Below are 17,025 nucleotides of genomic sequence, written 5' to 3'. Positions count from 1 at the left end.
ATCACACTTTCTTTAGATGAAGTTTATATTTTACTCTCAATTTTTCAATTGAACAAGTATTTATTTAAACTACTGCCTGGGATATAGGACAATTTTGGCAAATTTGTTTAATGTAGTAAGCGATACCAGGAAATGGCCAAACAAAAACAAAAACATGAATCACGTGAAGATATTTTCCATCATAATCATAATAACTCCAGTGTAATACTGAATGGATGATTTTTACTCGTTTGCTGTGGTTATTGGCTAACTTTTCAAAGTAATATGGCTGGTCGCGATGTGACTAAGGTCGTTAATCGTGTGGAGGATGCAAAGGAAGATAAAAATTTGGGTGAGTTGAACTTGAGAAGTATACCCCCGGCAGGCATTGTACATAGGAGATGTGGATTTTTTTTCATTTCTTGTAATTAGGCCTAGCCCTTTTTGCCTCAGATCTATGTTAAGTTTTGCTTGCCTTTTGGCTGAGTTAAACCTGCCTGGACATGTCACATGGTAGCGAGTCTGGATACCATACCGGAGTCGGAGTACCCATTTTTTACGGCAATTCCTCATTACTGCCATAGGGAAATTAGTCACAGTGACTATGCAAGCTGCACCCTTACCGCCTAGCCCCCACAGACCTTTTCGAAGAAGACTATAACTATAATAATACGCCTTTTCGAAGAAGACCAATCAGCGCCAAAACATTATCAAATGCGTGCACTCAGAACACGTCAAAAGGCCTAGGGCGACTTCGGACAATGCCTAGAGACACAGTGACCCTTTGTTCAAGGTGAAACGCACAATTTTTTCCTATCAATTACCAAATATCTATACGGTGAGCACAATGGCCCTGGCCTTTTCATTTAGTTAATTGGGAGGTTTTCTGTTGACTCTCAAAGTCAAGATCATTAAAAAATAGACATTTATAAAAAAATTACAATCCTGTATCAACATTATTTGTAAACAACATTCACAACGCCCTTTTTTTCAGATTTGTCCGACTGTCGTTTGATGAAGGTGCCAGATGCCATCTTCTTACTACTGAAGAATACCATGCTGACATGCTGTAACTTATCACAAAATACTCTCAGGTCACTTCCCTCAAAAATTGGAAATCGATTCACACATTTGTCAGGTGAGTAGGTTCTTTTCTTTATTCTCCTGTTCAAAACCTTTGACATGTTTGATTGAAAGTTCAATCGTTTTAAGGGAGTATAGAGGATGGAGCTGGGGGGGGGGGCACAGGAGAGACAACTATCGTTAACTTCATGTTACTTAATCTGGCCTATCTAGCTGCTCCCTATAGTCTACCTTTAAAGTTGTGAGATGTTTAGCATGATCAGCTGACTTCTTCTGTTGTTTGTTTCTTTGGTACATAACCTGGCCAGGCAGCGCATGATCCTGGTAGCTGGCCAAGCTGCCTGGATCTACATTTGTAGCTAGCTGTTGACTAGGCTACCTTTTGACATCTGCGTCATAATCTTCTATATCCTGCTACTTTAAAGGCCCATGCCGTTCGTTAAATAATTTGATTTTGTTAATGAATTTGAAAATCCTCAATTGCGTCAATAGATACTAAAATTTCAGCATTGCCTTTTTGTTGACAGATACACAAATACTATAACAACATACAAAGTTTCAACCAATTTGTGTTCATGATAACTGCACTACGGCATTGTGTATTAGTGGATTTCTATTTAACTGGACCACAAGTAATTACGAACAGTGTACCCCTTTATGTAGGGGAACAATACCCAACACGATAGCAACCCACTCGATGTATTTGGTCTGAATCCTGAATGTCACATGTTCTGCATTCTGACCCAAATTTTAAAAATCAGTGCGGCCAACTTTGCCGTATTGAGAAATTTTAGTTACTAAAAGTAAAATGGTGATTTTCTGCCTCAAATTCAGTGAAATTCTGGTATTTTCCGCATCCCTGTTCAATTTGCTTTGATTACAAAGTAACAAAACAGTATTGAATTGAGCCCATATTCAGTTGAATTTGAAAATAGAACGTGTAGCCCAAGTTCGGCAATTTAAAAAATGTCTGCAAGTTCGAATTCCTTGCTACGTTGGCCATGTTGGTTGTGCTGAATTCAGCTTTGGCTTATTGTCAGGAAAATTGCGTCTGTGTAATTATTTCTCTCTCCTTTCCTGTTGGGCTACAGCCAAGGATCAGCTGACTTGGTTCCAGGTAGAGCAATCAAAACAAACCTAACCCCTACCAGTCCAAGTCAGGCTTGTTTTATCATATAGCCCTAGAGTAGTTATAGCCCCTGCAGTGTAGAAAATTGCTGGCAGTGCACATGAAAGCACACTTAGGCGTCAATTGTACTAAGGCTATAATTGTACCACCTTACATGTACCTTATTCATTAAAAGCTCTTGCTCACACCGATGGCAACTTAGATTTAATTTTTCATGTTTTTATTACTGGTAGTTATCATGAATCCCGACAGCCAGGCCAACATTAAAATATAGTGATATGTGTTGAACCAATAAATGCATCATATATGAATTTATTTTGCAAATACATAAAAAAATATTTTAAAATCCTTTTTTCATTTTAGCTCTCATTCTGTGTGATAACCAGCTCACGAGGCTACCGAATGAAATCGATGGCCTCTGCGATCTCAAAACACTTGACATCTCCAACAACAGCTTTGCTGTTATTCCACAAGTTATTTACAGACTCCAAACATTAAAGACATTACATGCCGAGAAGAACATCATTGCTGGTAGGTATATTAATATTTGCATGGATTAATGCAATTCTCTATTTTAGGCTCAGTACAAAATGTAGTCATTACATCATGAAATGTCATTCTTTTATTCCTCTGTTACTCATTATAGGTTGTTAGATCCAGATTAAATTTATTTTATATTGATAATCAAAGAGTCCCTTTACTTGTTTCAGATATTGATGTTGAAAAAATGACACTCATGAACAAGCTGGCATTTGTTGATGTCCAGGAGAACCCTCTGAATGAGGAACTTCGGGATGAACTCAAAAGAGTGACGAACATTAAGATCTTATTGACAGAGAAGGAGGAGAAGGCTTTTGAGGACATTGACTGAGTCAAAGAGCAATTTGACTGGACTAAATAAAAAACAATCACTTTCTGTTTATTAGAAAGTTTATTTCAAGTGTAGAACATATGAATAAGCTCAAGATGTGGTACATTATGTTCTCTGAATCAGAGAGTAGCTCTACTTGACTATTAAAACAATCAGTTTGACTGGACGATAGACAGACTTAGTTGGTTAGAAAATTTATAAATCAGGGTTCAAAACGTGTGGATACACTGCACTACAGATACGGTAAATATATTCTCTCAGTTGGAGAGCAGTTTGATATGTGGGGCATTCGGCCCCAAATCCTTTTGGGCGGCTTTAGTCCCCCCACAGTACAACTTCCTGTGATGCGATGCTGTTTTTTGAGAGAACATACGGTGTGGCAGTCTGCTTAATGTTTACTAAATTCATTTATTACAGCTCATGGTCTCCATCTCTTACTAGAAACCTGAATAACAGTATAAACGCAGACCATGATGCATTCATGTAATTCTCTAGATTGTTCAAAGATGGGAGATAGGAACCTCTATTACAAGCGAATATGATTAATAGGGATTTGCATCCGACTTTCTGAATGAAGACAAGTGGTCAAATTGTGAGGTCAGAATGTGCTTTGCTTTTATCACTGTAATACCTGTTCAACTACTGCTATGTAAATAAAATACTTACAATGTTATAAAATACTTAATTGCTGTATCGAATATAAGACATGTCACAATTGGAGATTCTGGTGTATGTAAGACACATCATAACCAGAGATTCTGATGAATACAAGACACGTCACAATCAGAAATTCTGGTGTATGTAAGGCACATCATAACCAGAGATTCTGATGAATATAAGACACGTCACAATCGGAGATTCTGGTGTATGTAAGACACATCATAACCAGAGATTCTGATGAAAACAAGACACGTCACAATCAGAAATTCTGGTGTATGTAAGGCACATCATAACCAGAGATTCTGATGAATATAAGACACGTCACAATCGGAGATTCTGGTGTATGTAAGACACATCATAACCAGAGATTCTGATGAATATAAGACACGTCACAATCAGAGATTCTGGTGTATGTAAGACACATCATCATCAGAGATTCTGATGAATATAAGACACGTCTCAACCAGAGATTCTGGTGATTAAGACACGTCACAACCAGGGATTCTGAAGACACATCAAAACCAGAGATTCTGGAGAATATAAAACACATCAAAAGAGATTTTGATAGATATAGGACACATCACAACCACTGAGATTCTGACGATGGTAAGACACATCACAACCAATGAGTCTGATGAATATAAGTTATGTCACAACCAGAGATTCTGACGAAAATGTGAATGTCACAACCAGAGATTCTGACGAATATAAGACACATCTCAACCAAAGATGTATTTTCAAGAATTTGTTTCGAGAGAGAATGTCACTTATTGGGATAAGACATGCCGCAACCAGACCCTTGGTCGAGCCGGCGACGAAGATATAATTTGTCACAACCAGAGCATTCTCCCTGATGCTTTGGTTGGACTTGCATTATAGGCTCTGTATGGTCGTTTTTGGTTCTGTCGGCAGGTGTCAGTACAGATAGGTTTCTACTGGGTTCGGGGAATCCCACTGGGAATGCCCGGATTGAGGATTTTCATGACGTAAGCTTACATGTATCAACTATTTCCCGCCTATTTCAGACTTTTTTGTTCCGTTTGGTAGTATATTTTTCATACTATGTCGTTCAATGTTCAACGAAGTTGAAGTTGAACACTTTGGTAGCAAGTAAAAGTAACTGGTCATCGGGGCCGGTTACAACGAAAGGGTTTGGGTTCGCCCGGGAAAGTGAAAGTAACTGGTGCCAGTTACAACGGTGTGATGATCACGAGGATTAGGGTTAGATTAAGGTTTGACTTTGGGTTTCGAATGTCCAGAGGGTTAAGGAATCAACTCGCTTTCAACCCAACTACCCCTTAGGCTATGGATATTAGGCTACCTTTACGCTACACTCCCGACGCAGAGGACCGGCCTCGTCCCTCACTCTATATCTCATCTCGTTGATAGGCCTATGACTGTCTTCTGGCATCAACATCTTATTTGGAATATAACACGTAGTCTCGGCATATCAAACTTTTGCTTTCGAAAAACATTTTAAATAATATACAGTAAAGGTGCCGAATGTGTTTTGTTACGTTAAGCTCTATGCGTGTATCTTTGGCCTCCTCATTCAGTAAAGCTAATGAGATTCGTTTGTGTACATCTATATACATTGTTTTTGTTAAAGTTTGTACATGTACATTGTACATGTAGGCTACTACACGTGATAAAAATTAACCGATATAATTTTTTTTTGGTGAAATTCTATTTGTTATTTATGATTTACATGAATAACGCCAAGACAGAGACCGATATGTCCATTAGATAATAAATATGGGTCATTAGTTGAGACTTCCGAGACAGCAGTCCATTATTTATCCTAAATGTGGTTTTTCTATGCGGGAGGACGACGTGGCCCGATCCAACGTGTCCGGTGTGCAGACATCATCGTAGTAGGTTTGTCTCAATTTCAGGTGGCAATACTTTGTACAGCAAGTAAAGCTCAGTGAAATTGCGAAATGGCTCTAATGCAAAATCCAAAGTCGTCGGTTGAGGTTGTCAAAGATACAAAGCAATCTTTGGGAGTAGACGAAGACTCGCTCCAATCGATGGTCAAAGATCCAAACCCATCAATGGCCAAAGATTCAGCCGAAACGCTGGAGTTAGATGCAGTCACCATTGGCTCGCCATCAGAGTTTGGAGATGGAGATCTTGGAGATGTCAAGGCTGGCCTGGACTGCCGTGGGGCAAACGCTAAAGATCAGGACAGAGACGGAGATGTTGATGAGGTTACTAAGGTGAGGTGGACACATAAAGCTATAGCTGAAAGCTCTAGTTATTGATGTCATTTCTCGCGACAGCGTTAAGTCTTTTAAACAGCGACCAGTTTATAGACCGAGGGGCCTTGTGGAGACTCAGATGACGCATCTTAATCACCAAGGTTTTTACAACTCATTACTTCTGTTAATTCATATTATAAAGGGAGTACGAAACCACACGCATGAGAGTCGGAATGCTGACATCAGTGTGTAAAATGATTTTCCAGTATGTTCCGTGACTTGTACAAGCTAGTGATGCGTAAATTGAAATGTCGATAAGGTTTAGACCATCATTTTAGAGTCTCCATCGTACGGGTTTCTGCGTCGTCAGGCGACCTCATGCAATCGTCGCAAAATGTAGGCCTTAATGTTTTGAATCATTCCGTCAATTGGTAAATTGGTGCGAAGGTATTTTCAATATGGCCATACCCCCTCTGGCCATGGGCTCCTAACTCCTGCTAGCAATATCATGACATGAAGGTCAGAAAGATATCGATAACCATTCGCTGTTTATCGAATAATTGCTGAAACCAGTAAAGCAACAGTCCTATAAAGCGTCCTGTGTGCAGCATCTTCACAGTTTGGGGATTATAATTTCATGTTTCAATATAGATATACTACAATGTAAATGCATGCCATTTTAGAGGACCGCAGACATGAGTGCAAGGCCGAAGAATTGTCAACCAGAGCAGCACCAGTTAGGCCTGTCAATTCTCAAAGATTCTCATGGCAATGATGAAACCATTGCTGCTCGCGATCAAGTGGTAAGTATACGTGACATGCCGATTTGCCGAATCGCGTCGTATGGAAGTGAATAGAAGAGCTACGAACGGCGACGAAGGCTGAAGTGTGCAACTGAACTTTATCGAGGACTACCGATCCCCTTACAACTTTAGCGTGTTCGATTACCAGCGCGGCACTTGCGCGAGTAAGCGCTAGTGCGTTCTTTTTAGTACTGGCGCCTCATCTCGCGCCAAAATTCAGAATTATGCCACGGCATAAATAGGAATTGTGGTGCACCATAAATCAACCAATCAAAACATCGGATCTCGTGAATTATGCCGCGGCAGAATTCAGAATTATGCCACGGCATAAATAGGAATTGTGGTGTGGCATAATAAGACCAATCTTTATTTATGGTGCAGCATAAATCGCACTTCCATCCACAATTCCCATTTATGCCGCGGCAAAATTCACGAGATCCGATGTTTTGATTGGTTGATTTATGGTGCACCACAATTCCGATTTACTTCCGTCCTCCATAAATGACATTTCCGTCCACGATTCCTATTTATGCCACGGCACAATTCCGAGATCCGAGATTGGTCGATTTATGGTGCACCACAATTCCGATTTATGCCTTGGTATAATTCTGGCACTCTGTCCACTCGCTCCAGCCATAGAAGTGGACACCCTGCGAGCGGGTTACTTAGAAATCGAACGCGCTACTTACAAAGAAGATGAGTGTCGTGTGAATGAACTGACATTTAGCACATTAACTGATGACAACGCAGGCTCGTCGTTCGTAGGGGTTACGAAACCTGTGTAATGAAGGTTGCAGCCTACATGGCTGGTAAACTTAAAGGAACTTCTTTGCAGCGCCAATAATGGAGCAAAAGATGTTTCATCTTTACCCCAAAAAACTACTGCATGTAATTACTAAAAAATAATAGTTTTGTGGGTAAAAGATATTTCTAGATTAAAATCCACCCCAAGCTACATTCAGAATTGCCTGGAATGAGGTGGCGCTGATTCTACATGACATTGGATTATATATATAAGATATATTTGAATAATATTTGAAAGAAGACTTGCGTTTGGACAAGTCAGCCTCCTGTCAAATTTAATCCAGGTTTAATTCGAATTACATTGTATACATTATACATCATTTAAGATAAAGAAACCGAACAAAAATTGTGCAAGACGGCAAGTTAGTGCAAGGGGGGAGGAGTTGACGAGCACCGCGTTAATGAAGAGGGGAAACGAAGAAATCGCAGTCACAGAACGCAGGCACTTTTCATATGGATATGAAATAGGTAAGTCAGTCACAATGACTCGCTGATGCACTGGTCTAGCGCTTGGCAGAAAATAAAACAACCAAAGATTTTAGAATTAAGTTCAAGTAATTTTCTCTGCGTAATCTCATACAGGCATCTAAAATGTATCACTGTATTAACAGTATACTGAAGCAATATGCAATAAAGAATTGATTTTAATCAGAAGAGGATAAGATTTTAAGAATCGACGACGCTAGGCCTTGCCAAAGGGTAGTGACAATTGTCCGGGATTTTCCTTCTGTTCGTCTGTGGTTGATGTAAGTCGATGATTGGAGGAAGCAAGTCGAACAAGCGGTTGTTCAGTCTGGCGCCAAGGTCAAATTCTTGCTGATGCTTTTCTGATGGACATGACTGACACTTAAAGTATTATTATCTGCAGATCAGCCAGCCCCAAGCTTCGCTCCAACATTCAAGGGTTGCAATATTGGAAATATCCTCAATGTAGGAGGCAATTTTACGGGGACTTACTTGCCACCAGCTGGTAAGCCAGCTTACGACGCTTTGAATAACCACGAGGTCACAACGGACAACGCCGGAAGCCTTTCGGAAAACTATGAAGCTGTCCTGAGTAAGTGAGATGTTTTATTAAGTACGCTTTGAACGGTTTATTTGAATACCGGCGCCCCAACCCCACCATAAAGAGACAATAAATCACGTTGTAGCTTTAAGTACTCGCAGTCTGTATTTTTGTGACGGTGTTTTTGAGGGTTTTCGTTTCTGAGTCTTTCCCCTCATTGTTTATGAATGCTGAAAGATACATTGACTCGTTTTCCTGTGTTTCCCCCTATTAAAAAGTCTTCGTCTCGCGCTGTCTATTTTTTCGGAAACACTGACATTTGGGGAACAACCTCAGGTATTACAACGGTAACCAAATGAGCAGCTCTAAAAATGGCGTATGCAATGCATATACAATATAAAGACTTGATAAGGACTTTTCTCAATTCTTGAGTAAGCCAAAATCAAACTTGTCAAGTGTACTAATTAAAAGTACATTATCTTCCGGTACAACTATAGGTATATATCACAACAAAAAGAATCACTGTTTTAACTACATCTACAGTTGTTAGAAGGTCATCCTTGACTTTATGTAGCATGCTCTAATCTTTTTATCTGGCTTTTCAATATAGATTGTGAGGAAAAAATTTCAATGGATGATATCATGGATATTGCGGGGGAAATTGGTGGGAACTGGGTGCAACTTGGTAAGTTAAAAAACATATCTATATGTGCATACATGTATTTGTGTACGTGAACACCAATCCATCATATGTTAAAATTTAGGCCGCGTCTATTTGGCAAGCCGCTCGCCGAACAGGCATCTTTTTTTGTCCTGTTTGGAGAGCCGCTTGCCAAACAGCACTAAAAAGCCACCCTGTTCGGCCAGCCGGGCTTGCCAAACAGGTAAAAAATCTACCCTGTTTGGCGAGCTGGAGACTTTACTTTAATATTAATGAGTTCGGCTACTATACCATTGGAAGAATACGAAGTATTCATTACACACACCTTGTAATGATTGCTGCACAAGTAATACTACAGCTGTAGCAGAGAGCTAGTGTGATACATCCGTTTTACCAAAAACGTGCTACATAAAAGTAGTACCTTTTTGGCTTTACCGAAACGTTATATAAAATGTCACATGTACAGAAAAACCGTAAAACTTTCCATATACACTATTCCACTCTATTTTTTTCTGTTGGTGATCATGTACAGTTGACTGCTTATTGGAATTTTGAGCAAGGGTAGAGACGGCTTCATTGAAATGGCTTCGACAGGCATGATAGTGGTCCTTCTTTCGTGCTAAAAGAAATATATGGGACCGATGAAGGGACTGACGGCGTCATGTGAGATCGACTGGGCTAAACCTGTTTTTATTTCTTACAGGTCGAAAATTGGGAAATAATACGGCTGGTATCGACAATATCAAGTTTCGTGGTCATTTCGATAGTCTGCAAGAAATGTGTACGCTGATGCTGGAAGATTGGCAAGAGCGCGAATCCAAAGAAGCAACAGTTTCAAACCTTGCAAACGCATTGATAAACATAAGATGCAGTGACAACAAAATCGTTCCGGCAATACTGGAAAAGTTGTCAGAGCGCCACATGGCCAATAAATAGACAATGAAATCGTCCCGGCAATACTGGAAAAAGTGTCAAAAAAGCGACCTCTAGATAAATCCCCATAGAACGAGGCTCTTTTAGAAACTGTTTATTTTGCACTGTCACGTCTTTAAAACCCTTTAGCCCCTGTATCGCCCGTAGCCGCCCGAGCCGGATCTCACTATACCGCCCGTAGCCGGCCGTGTTTAACCCTTTAAAACTCAGCTCCCGCCCTACGATATCCAAGCGGCCGAGAAGAAAAGTAACACCACAGGGGCGGCGCTTCGAGTGTAATCTTCATTATAAAACTCGTTCCTAGGTGGATTGCAGTACATTTTCCCGAGTAATACAGGGCTATAGCGAGTTGGCGAGTCAGCCTCCTGACCCCATAATATGTATTTATGTACAGGAGACTACCAGGTTGTGTTTTTCGATCGATATTAGGTTGGATTAGCGTACATTAGGGTTTCTTTATGGATTTTTTGATTATGTAGGAACTTCTATTATTTACTACAGGGCCTTTTTATGAATTTTCACTAAATTGCTGAGAGGGTAAATGCTGTCGATACCAGGGGGTTAAAATGAACAATTAATGATATCATATTGTAGGTAAATTCAAATTCAAATTCAAATTCAAATTGTTTATTACTCCTTATAAAAGTACATTTACATTGGATTTTTATGTAATAAACATACAAGACGATTAAAAGAACAGAACATGAATAATGAACATTTTACAAAAGCTACCAAAAAAAAAAAAAATTATTATAAGCAGATTAGACCCATCACTCATACAGTAAATTGCAAAATTTTGCTACCTTCTTAATTACTTCCCCTTCAGATGACATCAAATAAATGAAAATATCTTTTTGCGATAAACTTGACAAATTTGGATATAGACAATAACTGTATTTAAGTAATTGTTCACTCTCACTCGCAAATTTGGGACACTTAAAAAAAAAATGAAATTCATCACCAACTACCATCCGACCTAAATCCCTACAATGTGAACAAAATCATTCACCCCTGGGGGTTTGTGGTTTACTATTCGTGTTGTTTCAATTTCTAACATATGATTACTAACCCTAAATTTAGTTAACGCTTTTTTATGTTTAAAATTTACAATTTGGTCAAGATATGACTCATAATTAAATTTGTTTTTAAAGAGAGAATATGTGTTAAATTTCCCAGTTTGATCACTTTTATACCTCTCAATAAAATTCTTTTCCCAATAACTACGGTATTGATTTTGTATTTTAATTTTAATTTCCTTTGTTGAATCTATATTGGGATCTATGTTAGCCTTTTTACACAAAGCATTGAAAAAAGAAAACCATGAAAAATACCCATCTGATGTCAACCGCTTAGCTTCAACAACTGCACTAACCAACAAGGAGTTCTCAGATACTAATAAATGTTAACCAAAATTCACACACTGAGAAACAAGACTAAAAGCCAGGGGAAACCTACCAAGTTCTGACTTTACAGCTAAATTTCCCGCTTTCCTATTAACCCCAAGTAAATATTTACAAAACGAAGTATTCAAATCCTCAATAGGCATGTTACAGAAATGTTCCTGAAAACCCCACTGCATATTGAACTTTTTATTCTTATCCAAGTCTTCAGCACACCATATCTCAGACGCATAGCAACAAATCGGTCTCACTAACTGGTCAAATACTTGTAAACCGAGACCAGCTGATACATTGCCATATAAACCTAAACAACCCTTAACCTTGAACATGGCTTTTTTAGCCCTCTCAATTATATTAGACTTTGCATATGTGAAGGTACATGATGAGGCTAAAACTGTTGGGAACAGATTATAGTCGCCGCCAATAGCTGGTCTATTGGAGTTATTGAATGTCTTTTAGAAACATGTATTTCTGAATTATGTAACTATATCACATGTTCATTCTGACTCGAGTCTAGTAATAAATCAGTTGAAGTTTTACATAGAACTGGGTGGTCGTTATTCCCTTAGAACCTGGGCATCCCCGACAAAAACCATACCCAAATATTTATATCTCTGAACTTCCTCTATTGAATGTCCATCAACAATGAAATTTTCATTTGATATACGACCGCCCCTGGAAAATCGAACTACCTTGGTTTTTTGAATGTTTATGTTTAACTTCCAATCCTTACAATAATTTGACAAAATATTAAGAGAATTCTGCAAACCCTCTTTGGTCAGGGAAAAAAGCAACAAATCATCAGCATACAAAAGGTGACTTATATCAGTTGCATTCAACACAAGTGGATCTCTACAATTCTTATCTAATAACTCAGACAGGTCATTAATATATATATTAAATAGCGCCGGACTTAATGGCTCTCCTTGCTTAACACCTGAAGCACACTTAAAAAATTCTGATCTACGAAGTATTCAAATCCTCAATAGGCATGTTACAGAAATGTTCCTGAAAACCCCACTGCATATTGAACTTTTTATTCTTATCCAAGTCTTCAGCACACCATATCTCAGACGCATAGCAACAAATCGGTCTCACTAACTGGTCAAATACTTGTAAACCGAGACCAGCTGATACATTGCCATATAAACCTAAACAACCCTTAACCTTGAACATGGCTTTTTTAGCCCTCTCAATTATATTAGACTTTGCATATGTGAAGGTACATGATGAGGCTAAAACTGTTGGGAACAGATTATAGTCGCCGCCAATAGCTGGTCTATTGGAGTTATTGAATGTCTTTTAGAAACATGTATTTCTGAATTATGTAACTATATCACATGTTCATTCTGACTCGAGTCTAGTAATAAATCAGTTGAAGTTTTACATAGAACTGGGTGGTCGTTATTCCCTTAGAACCTGGGCATCCCCGACATTTTGGTGCCGTGACCAGGTCCAGGACTCTCTCTCGAAGATGGCAACGCACACTAGAATTCGCAAGTCAAGAGGCGCGTACCGCGGACAAATCTCGAAGTCCATCACGAAAGCCGAAACGATCACCAGTATAGAATTAACAGAAGACCATCTAGATCAACTCACAGCAGTCGAACAACATATAACTAAGGCATTCGAACAAGTTAAGAAGTTAGATGCTGAGCTGCTTGAAATTACTAAGGACGACGACGTAGCAGAGGTAATCGTAGAGGCTGACGACCATAACGCTGAAGTTGAGGAATACCTCCTGAAACTCAAAAGACATATTGAGAGACAAACACACAAAAAAAAGCCAACGCCCACTCCCGCAGTTGTACCACCGAAGGCGAAGACCGTCCGACTTCCTAAACTAAGCCTAGCGTCATTCGATGGGGATTTACTCAAGTGGCAGAGCTTTTATGACAGTTTCGCAGCATCGGTGCATAGTGACCCAGACTTAGACGGTTTCCATAAATTCCAGTACCTAAAGGCTCAGCTTACAGGAGAAGCATCTCGTGTTATTCAAAGACTAGCATTAACTAATGCAAACTATGCACACGCCCTGGAACTATTACGAAACCGTTACGGACGATTGCATAACGCGCCTATTGACTACGGAACGAAATTTCCGATTCTGATTCCATCTAGACATCGATTCGCGGAACTTATCATTTGGAATGCACATACGAACGTTCTTTATTCAGGATTACAATCTACTATCACGCGTATTCGCCAGCGTTTCTGGATTACCAACATTAGACAGCGCGTAAAATCGTTGTTACGGCAGTGTGTCACTTGCAAGAGGGTTATGGGGAAACCATATAGGTCACCTATTCCACCACCATTACAAGCGTTTACTGTGACTGGTGTAGATTTCAGTGGTGCTTTATTCATACGAAACGAACACTCAGAATCGAAGGCGTACGTGTGCCTCTTTACATGCGCCGTTATCAGAGCCGTTCATCTGGAACTTGTTACTGATCTCTCAGTTGGAACATTCCTTCGTGCGTTCAGACGTTTTGCCGCCCGGAGATCGCTTCCGAGCAAAATGATTTCTGACAATGCGTCAACCTATCTCTCTGCGGCTGCAGAACTCAAGCAGTTGTTTGAATCTGAATAGGTTAAAACCTATTTAGCTAACCGCCGTGTTGAATGGTTGTTCATACCGAAACGGGCACCTTGGTACGGTGGTTTTTGGGAACGGTTGATTGGGTTGACAAAAACAGCCTTGAAAAAGGTGCTAGGCCGCCGTTTCTTAACGCTTGATGAGTTACAGACTGTCCTCACCGAGATTGAGGCCATACTCAATGACCGACCGATCACATACCTGTCCTCAGATACTGATGATTTACAACCGCTTACGCCATCGCATTTTTTACATGGTAGACCACTGTCTACTGTTCCTCATGAGTTGTACGATACTGATGAGTTGCGTGACCCAACGTTTGGCAGTCAGTCAGAATTGCAACGACGCGCTGTGTTGATGGCCAGTGTGCAAGCACAGTTTTGGAACCGGTGGTCACAAGAGTACCTGGCGGCTTTACGTGAAAGAGATCGCAATTGTGATAAGGGCATAACGCAAAATCAGATTCAAGTTGGGGACATAGTGCTCATTCATGAAGACTGCGTACCACGTGTAAAGTGGCAACTTGCGCGTGTGTTGAGATTGAATCGCGGTAATGATGGTTTAGTGCGTTCTGTAGACATCAAAACAAGCCGTGGTCAGACAAACCGCCCGATAACCAAATTGTATCCTTTGGAAACCAACAATGGCGAGACATTATCGAGGCTTATTGAACACAACTCGCGTGTTCCTTTGTCAGACAATTCCGAGTGTGCAGCTGAGCACAGGCCTGTTAGACAAGCCGCCATTGAAGCGCGCCGACGCATTGCACTTATGTCCGATCCGTAAATGGATTTCATGCCTTCATTGAGCTGAACATTTTGAATACTGACCTGAGTGTTTTGATGACATGAAATAATCTTAAACGGTCAACTGTTTCTAGTGTCAATATTTTGATTCATTTTATCTGTTGTTTACGCATTTCATCTTTGCTACATACTTCGATGGTTTTAATCATTCTTTCACATTTGGTTGCGTTTGAATCTAGTCACTCAATTCGATTTATTCAATGTTTGTATGTTTGAGAAAATCAAAAAAATAGTTTGCCATTTCATAACATCATTGTATTTTGATGTACGTTTCACCCAATTATTAGTTTATGTTCCAGTCACTTCCCGCCCGGGAGTAATGTTGGGAACAGATTATAGTCGCCGCCAATAGCTGGTCTATTGGAGTTATTGAATGTCTTTTAGAAACATGTATTTCTGAATTATGTAACTATATCACATGTTCATTCTGACTCGAGTCTAGTAATAAATCAGTTGAAGTTTTACATAGAACTGGGTGGTCGTTATTCCCTTAGAACCTGGGCATCCCCGACAAAAACCATACCCAAATATTTATATCTCTGAACTTCCTCTATTGAATGTCCATCAACAATGAAATTTTCATTTGATATACGACCGCCCCTGGAAAATCGAACTACCTTGGTTTTTTGAATGTTTATGTTTAACTTCCAATCCTTACAATAATTTGACAAAATATTAAGAGAATTCTGCAAACCCTCTTTGGTCAGGGAAAAAAGCAACAAATCATCAGCATACAAAAGGTGACTTATATCAGTTGCATTCAACACAAGTGGATCTCTACAATTCTTATCTAATAACTCAGACAGGTCATTAATATATATATTAAATAGCGCCGGACTTAATGGCTCTCCTTGCTTAACACCTGAAGCACACTTAAAAAATTCTGATCTACCCAACGGCATGATTGTTATCTTCAAAATAAATATCGCTTGTAGTACTTCATTTTCTACATTTGTAGCTCTTTTGCCAAAAGTCTATACACTATAGGAATACCTGGAAATCTTCAGGGAGATGCTGGAAAAAAATTTGGAGACCCGCAGGAGCTAAAGGAATAACCCCCCCCCCCCCCCGCACCTGATATTGGGATAACTCTATTTCTTAACACAATGAAGACCTACACTTTGATATTTTCTCGTTCAGAAGAACTATATCTGGAAACATCTTTCCAAATATAGCCTACGACTCCTACGTAGATTACCGCCGAGCTGATGAATAACAATCAAGAGCAGCGCGGTATCGCGGTGAACTCGTGCCACTGCCATGGGTAATTGGACAGTGAGGATCTGTAAAGGAAGCCCCTTTCTTGTCCCCATCGGTACAATATACCTCTGGCAGGGAATACGGTAATTGACTATAGAAGCACGAGATTTTTAATTTTCCTATACCGAAAATTCTAATTTTTGTCTAGTGATTTGATACGAACGTTCAAATACGAGTACGTGTGATTGATATACTAGTGCTTAAATGTTTAAGAATGGTCTTTTATAGTCGGTAAACGTATATAAGCTGGGTCAACTGGCAGAAAAGCCATCGGATTGCGGGGACCTATCTTGTGATAACGATTTATACAAAACTAGTTTGGTCCCGAGGCCTATTTATCATTTACATTATCAGCTTTCGTTTTCATACCCCGCTCGTCGACTTCCATTCATTGATTCAATAGCATATACCCATGGAGCGGGCAAAGTTGAAATGTAATATACATTAGTTAAATGGGCACGATGATTGAACTACATTAAATTTCTAACGTTACTGAAGTTTTATTAAAGGTTAAACACGAAATGAACTGCATTTAGGGACTTATTGCTGCTATCTACATGCAACCCCCAATAGATTGATTGGAGTACGCTATTTTGCACAATGCATTGAGACCAGTGACAGCAGGTCCTGTTCCAAATAAGGGCCTCACATATTAGGCATATCACCTACCCACTCCCGTACCCAATGCCACTGTCGGACCAAAGCCAGGCGCATGGAGAGATGCAGAACGCAATTCAAACTGACAACATCAATCAGTAAAGAATAAATCAAAGAGCAAGCGCTGGCCACTGTACATATTTTGTCCATCCTGGCATAACTGCTTATTGATA

At 39.7% G+C, this 17,025-nt stretch overlaps 2 protein-coding genes across 3 annotated transcripts; both read left to right on the top strand.

The window, feature by feature from the left end:
* The first annotated feature begins 132 nt into the window (after window positions 1–132).
* LOC135496847 (probable serine/threonine-protein kinase drkD) lies at window positions 133–3,729 on the top strand. The gene is made up of 4 exons (XM_064786438.1): window positions 133–331; window positions 974–1,117; window positions 2,555–2,722; window positions 2,902–3,729. Exons 1-4 carry the CDS (start codon window positions 265–267, stop codon window positions 3,060–3,062), a joined length of 540 nt encoding a protein of 179 aa, XP_064642508.1. The 5' UTR covers window positions 133–264; the 3' UTR covers window positions 3,063–3,729.
* A 956-nt stretch (window positions 3,730–4,685) lies between these two features.
* On the top strand, window positions 4,686–11,350 carry LOC135491784 (uncharacterized). 2 transcript variants are annotated; one of them, XM_064777892.1, is made up of 7 exons: window positions 4,686–4,708; window positions 5,618–5,941; window positions 6,607–6,726; window positions 7,857–7,998; window positions 8,399–8,587; window positions 9,147–9,221; window positions 9,901–11,350. In XM_064777892.1, the coding sequence occupies exons 2-7, from the start codon at window positions 5,663–5,665 to the stop codon at window positions 10,131–10,133; spliced, it is 1,038 nt and encodes a 345-aa protein (XP_064633962.1). In that variant the 5' UTR covers window positions 4,686–4,708; window positions 5,618–5,662; the 3' UTR covers window positions 10,134–11,350. The 2 variants fall into 2 exon arrangements, with proteins under 2 accessions (XP_064633962.1, XP_064633961.1); XM_064777891.1 differs by having other exon boundaries at window positions 4,696–4,765.
* Window positions 11,351–17,025: the final 5,675 nt, after the last annotated feature.

The sequence above is a fragment of the Lineus longissimus genome, chromosome 1, assembly GCF_910592395.1.
Source record: "Lineus longissimus chromosome 1, tnLinLong1.2, whole genome shotgun sequence".
In the NCBI taxonomy this organism is placed as follows: domain Eukaryota; kingdom Metazoa; phylum Nemertea; class Pilidiophora; order Heteronemertea; family Lineidae; genus Lineus; species Lineus longissimus.
This window is presented reverse-complemented; position numbering and strand designations above follow the sequence as displayed.

Excerpts from the sequence above, each read along its gene's own strand:
- LOC135496847 (XM_064786438.1), top strand. The coding sequence starts at position 265 with ATGGCTGGTCGCGATGTGACTAAGGTCGTTAATCGTGTGGAGGATGCA. Across the intron at positions 332-973 it reads AAAGGAAGATAAAAATTTGG|ATTTGTCCGACTGTCGTTTG; the intron begins GTGAGTTGAACT and ends CCTTTTTTTCAG. Across the intron at positions 1,118-2,554 it reads TCGATTCACACATTTGTCAG|CTCTCATTCTGTGTGATAAC; the intron begins GTGAGTAGGTTC and ends TTTTCATTTTAG.
- LOC135491784 (XM_064777892.1), top strand. The coding sequence starts at position 5,663 with ATGGCTCTAATGCAAAATCCAAAGTCGTCGGTTGAGGTTGTCAAAGAT. Across the intron at positions 6,727-7,856 it reads TTGCTGCTCGCGATCAAGTG|ATAAAGAAACCGAACAAAAA; the intron begins GTAAGTATACGT and ends ACATCATTTAAG. Across the intron at positions 8,588-9,146 it reads AAACTATGAAGCTGTCCTGA|ATTGTGAGGAAAAAATTTCA; the intron begins GTAAGTGAGATG and ends TTTTCAATATAG.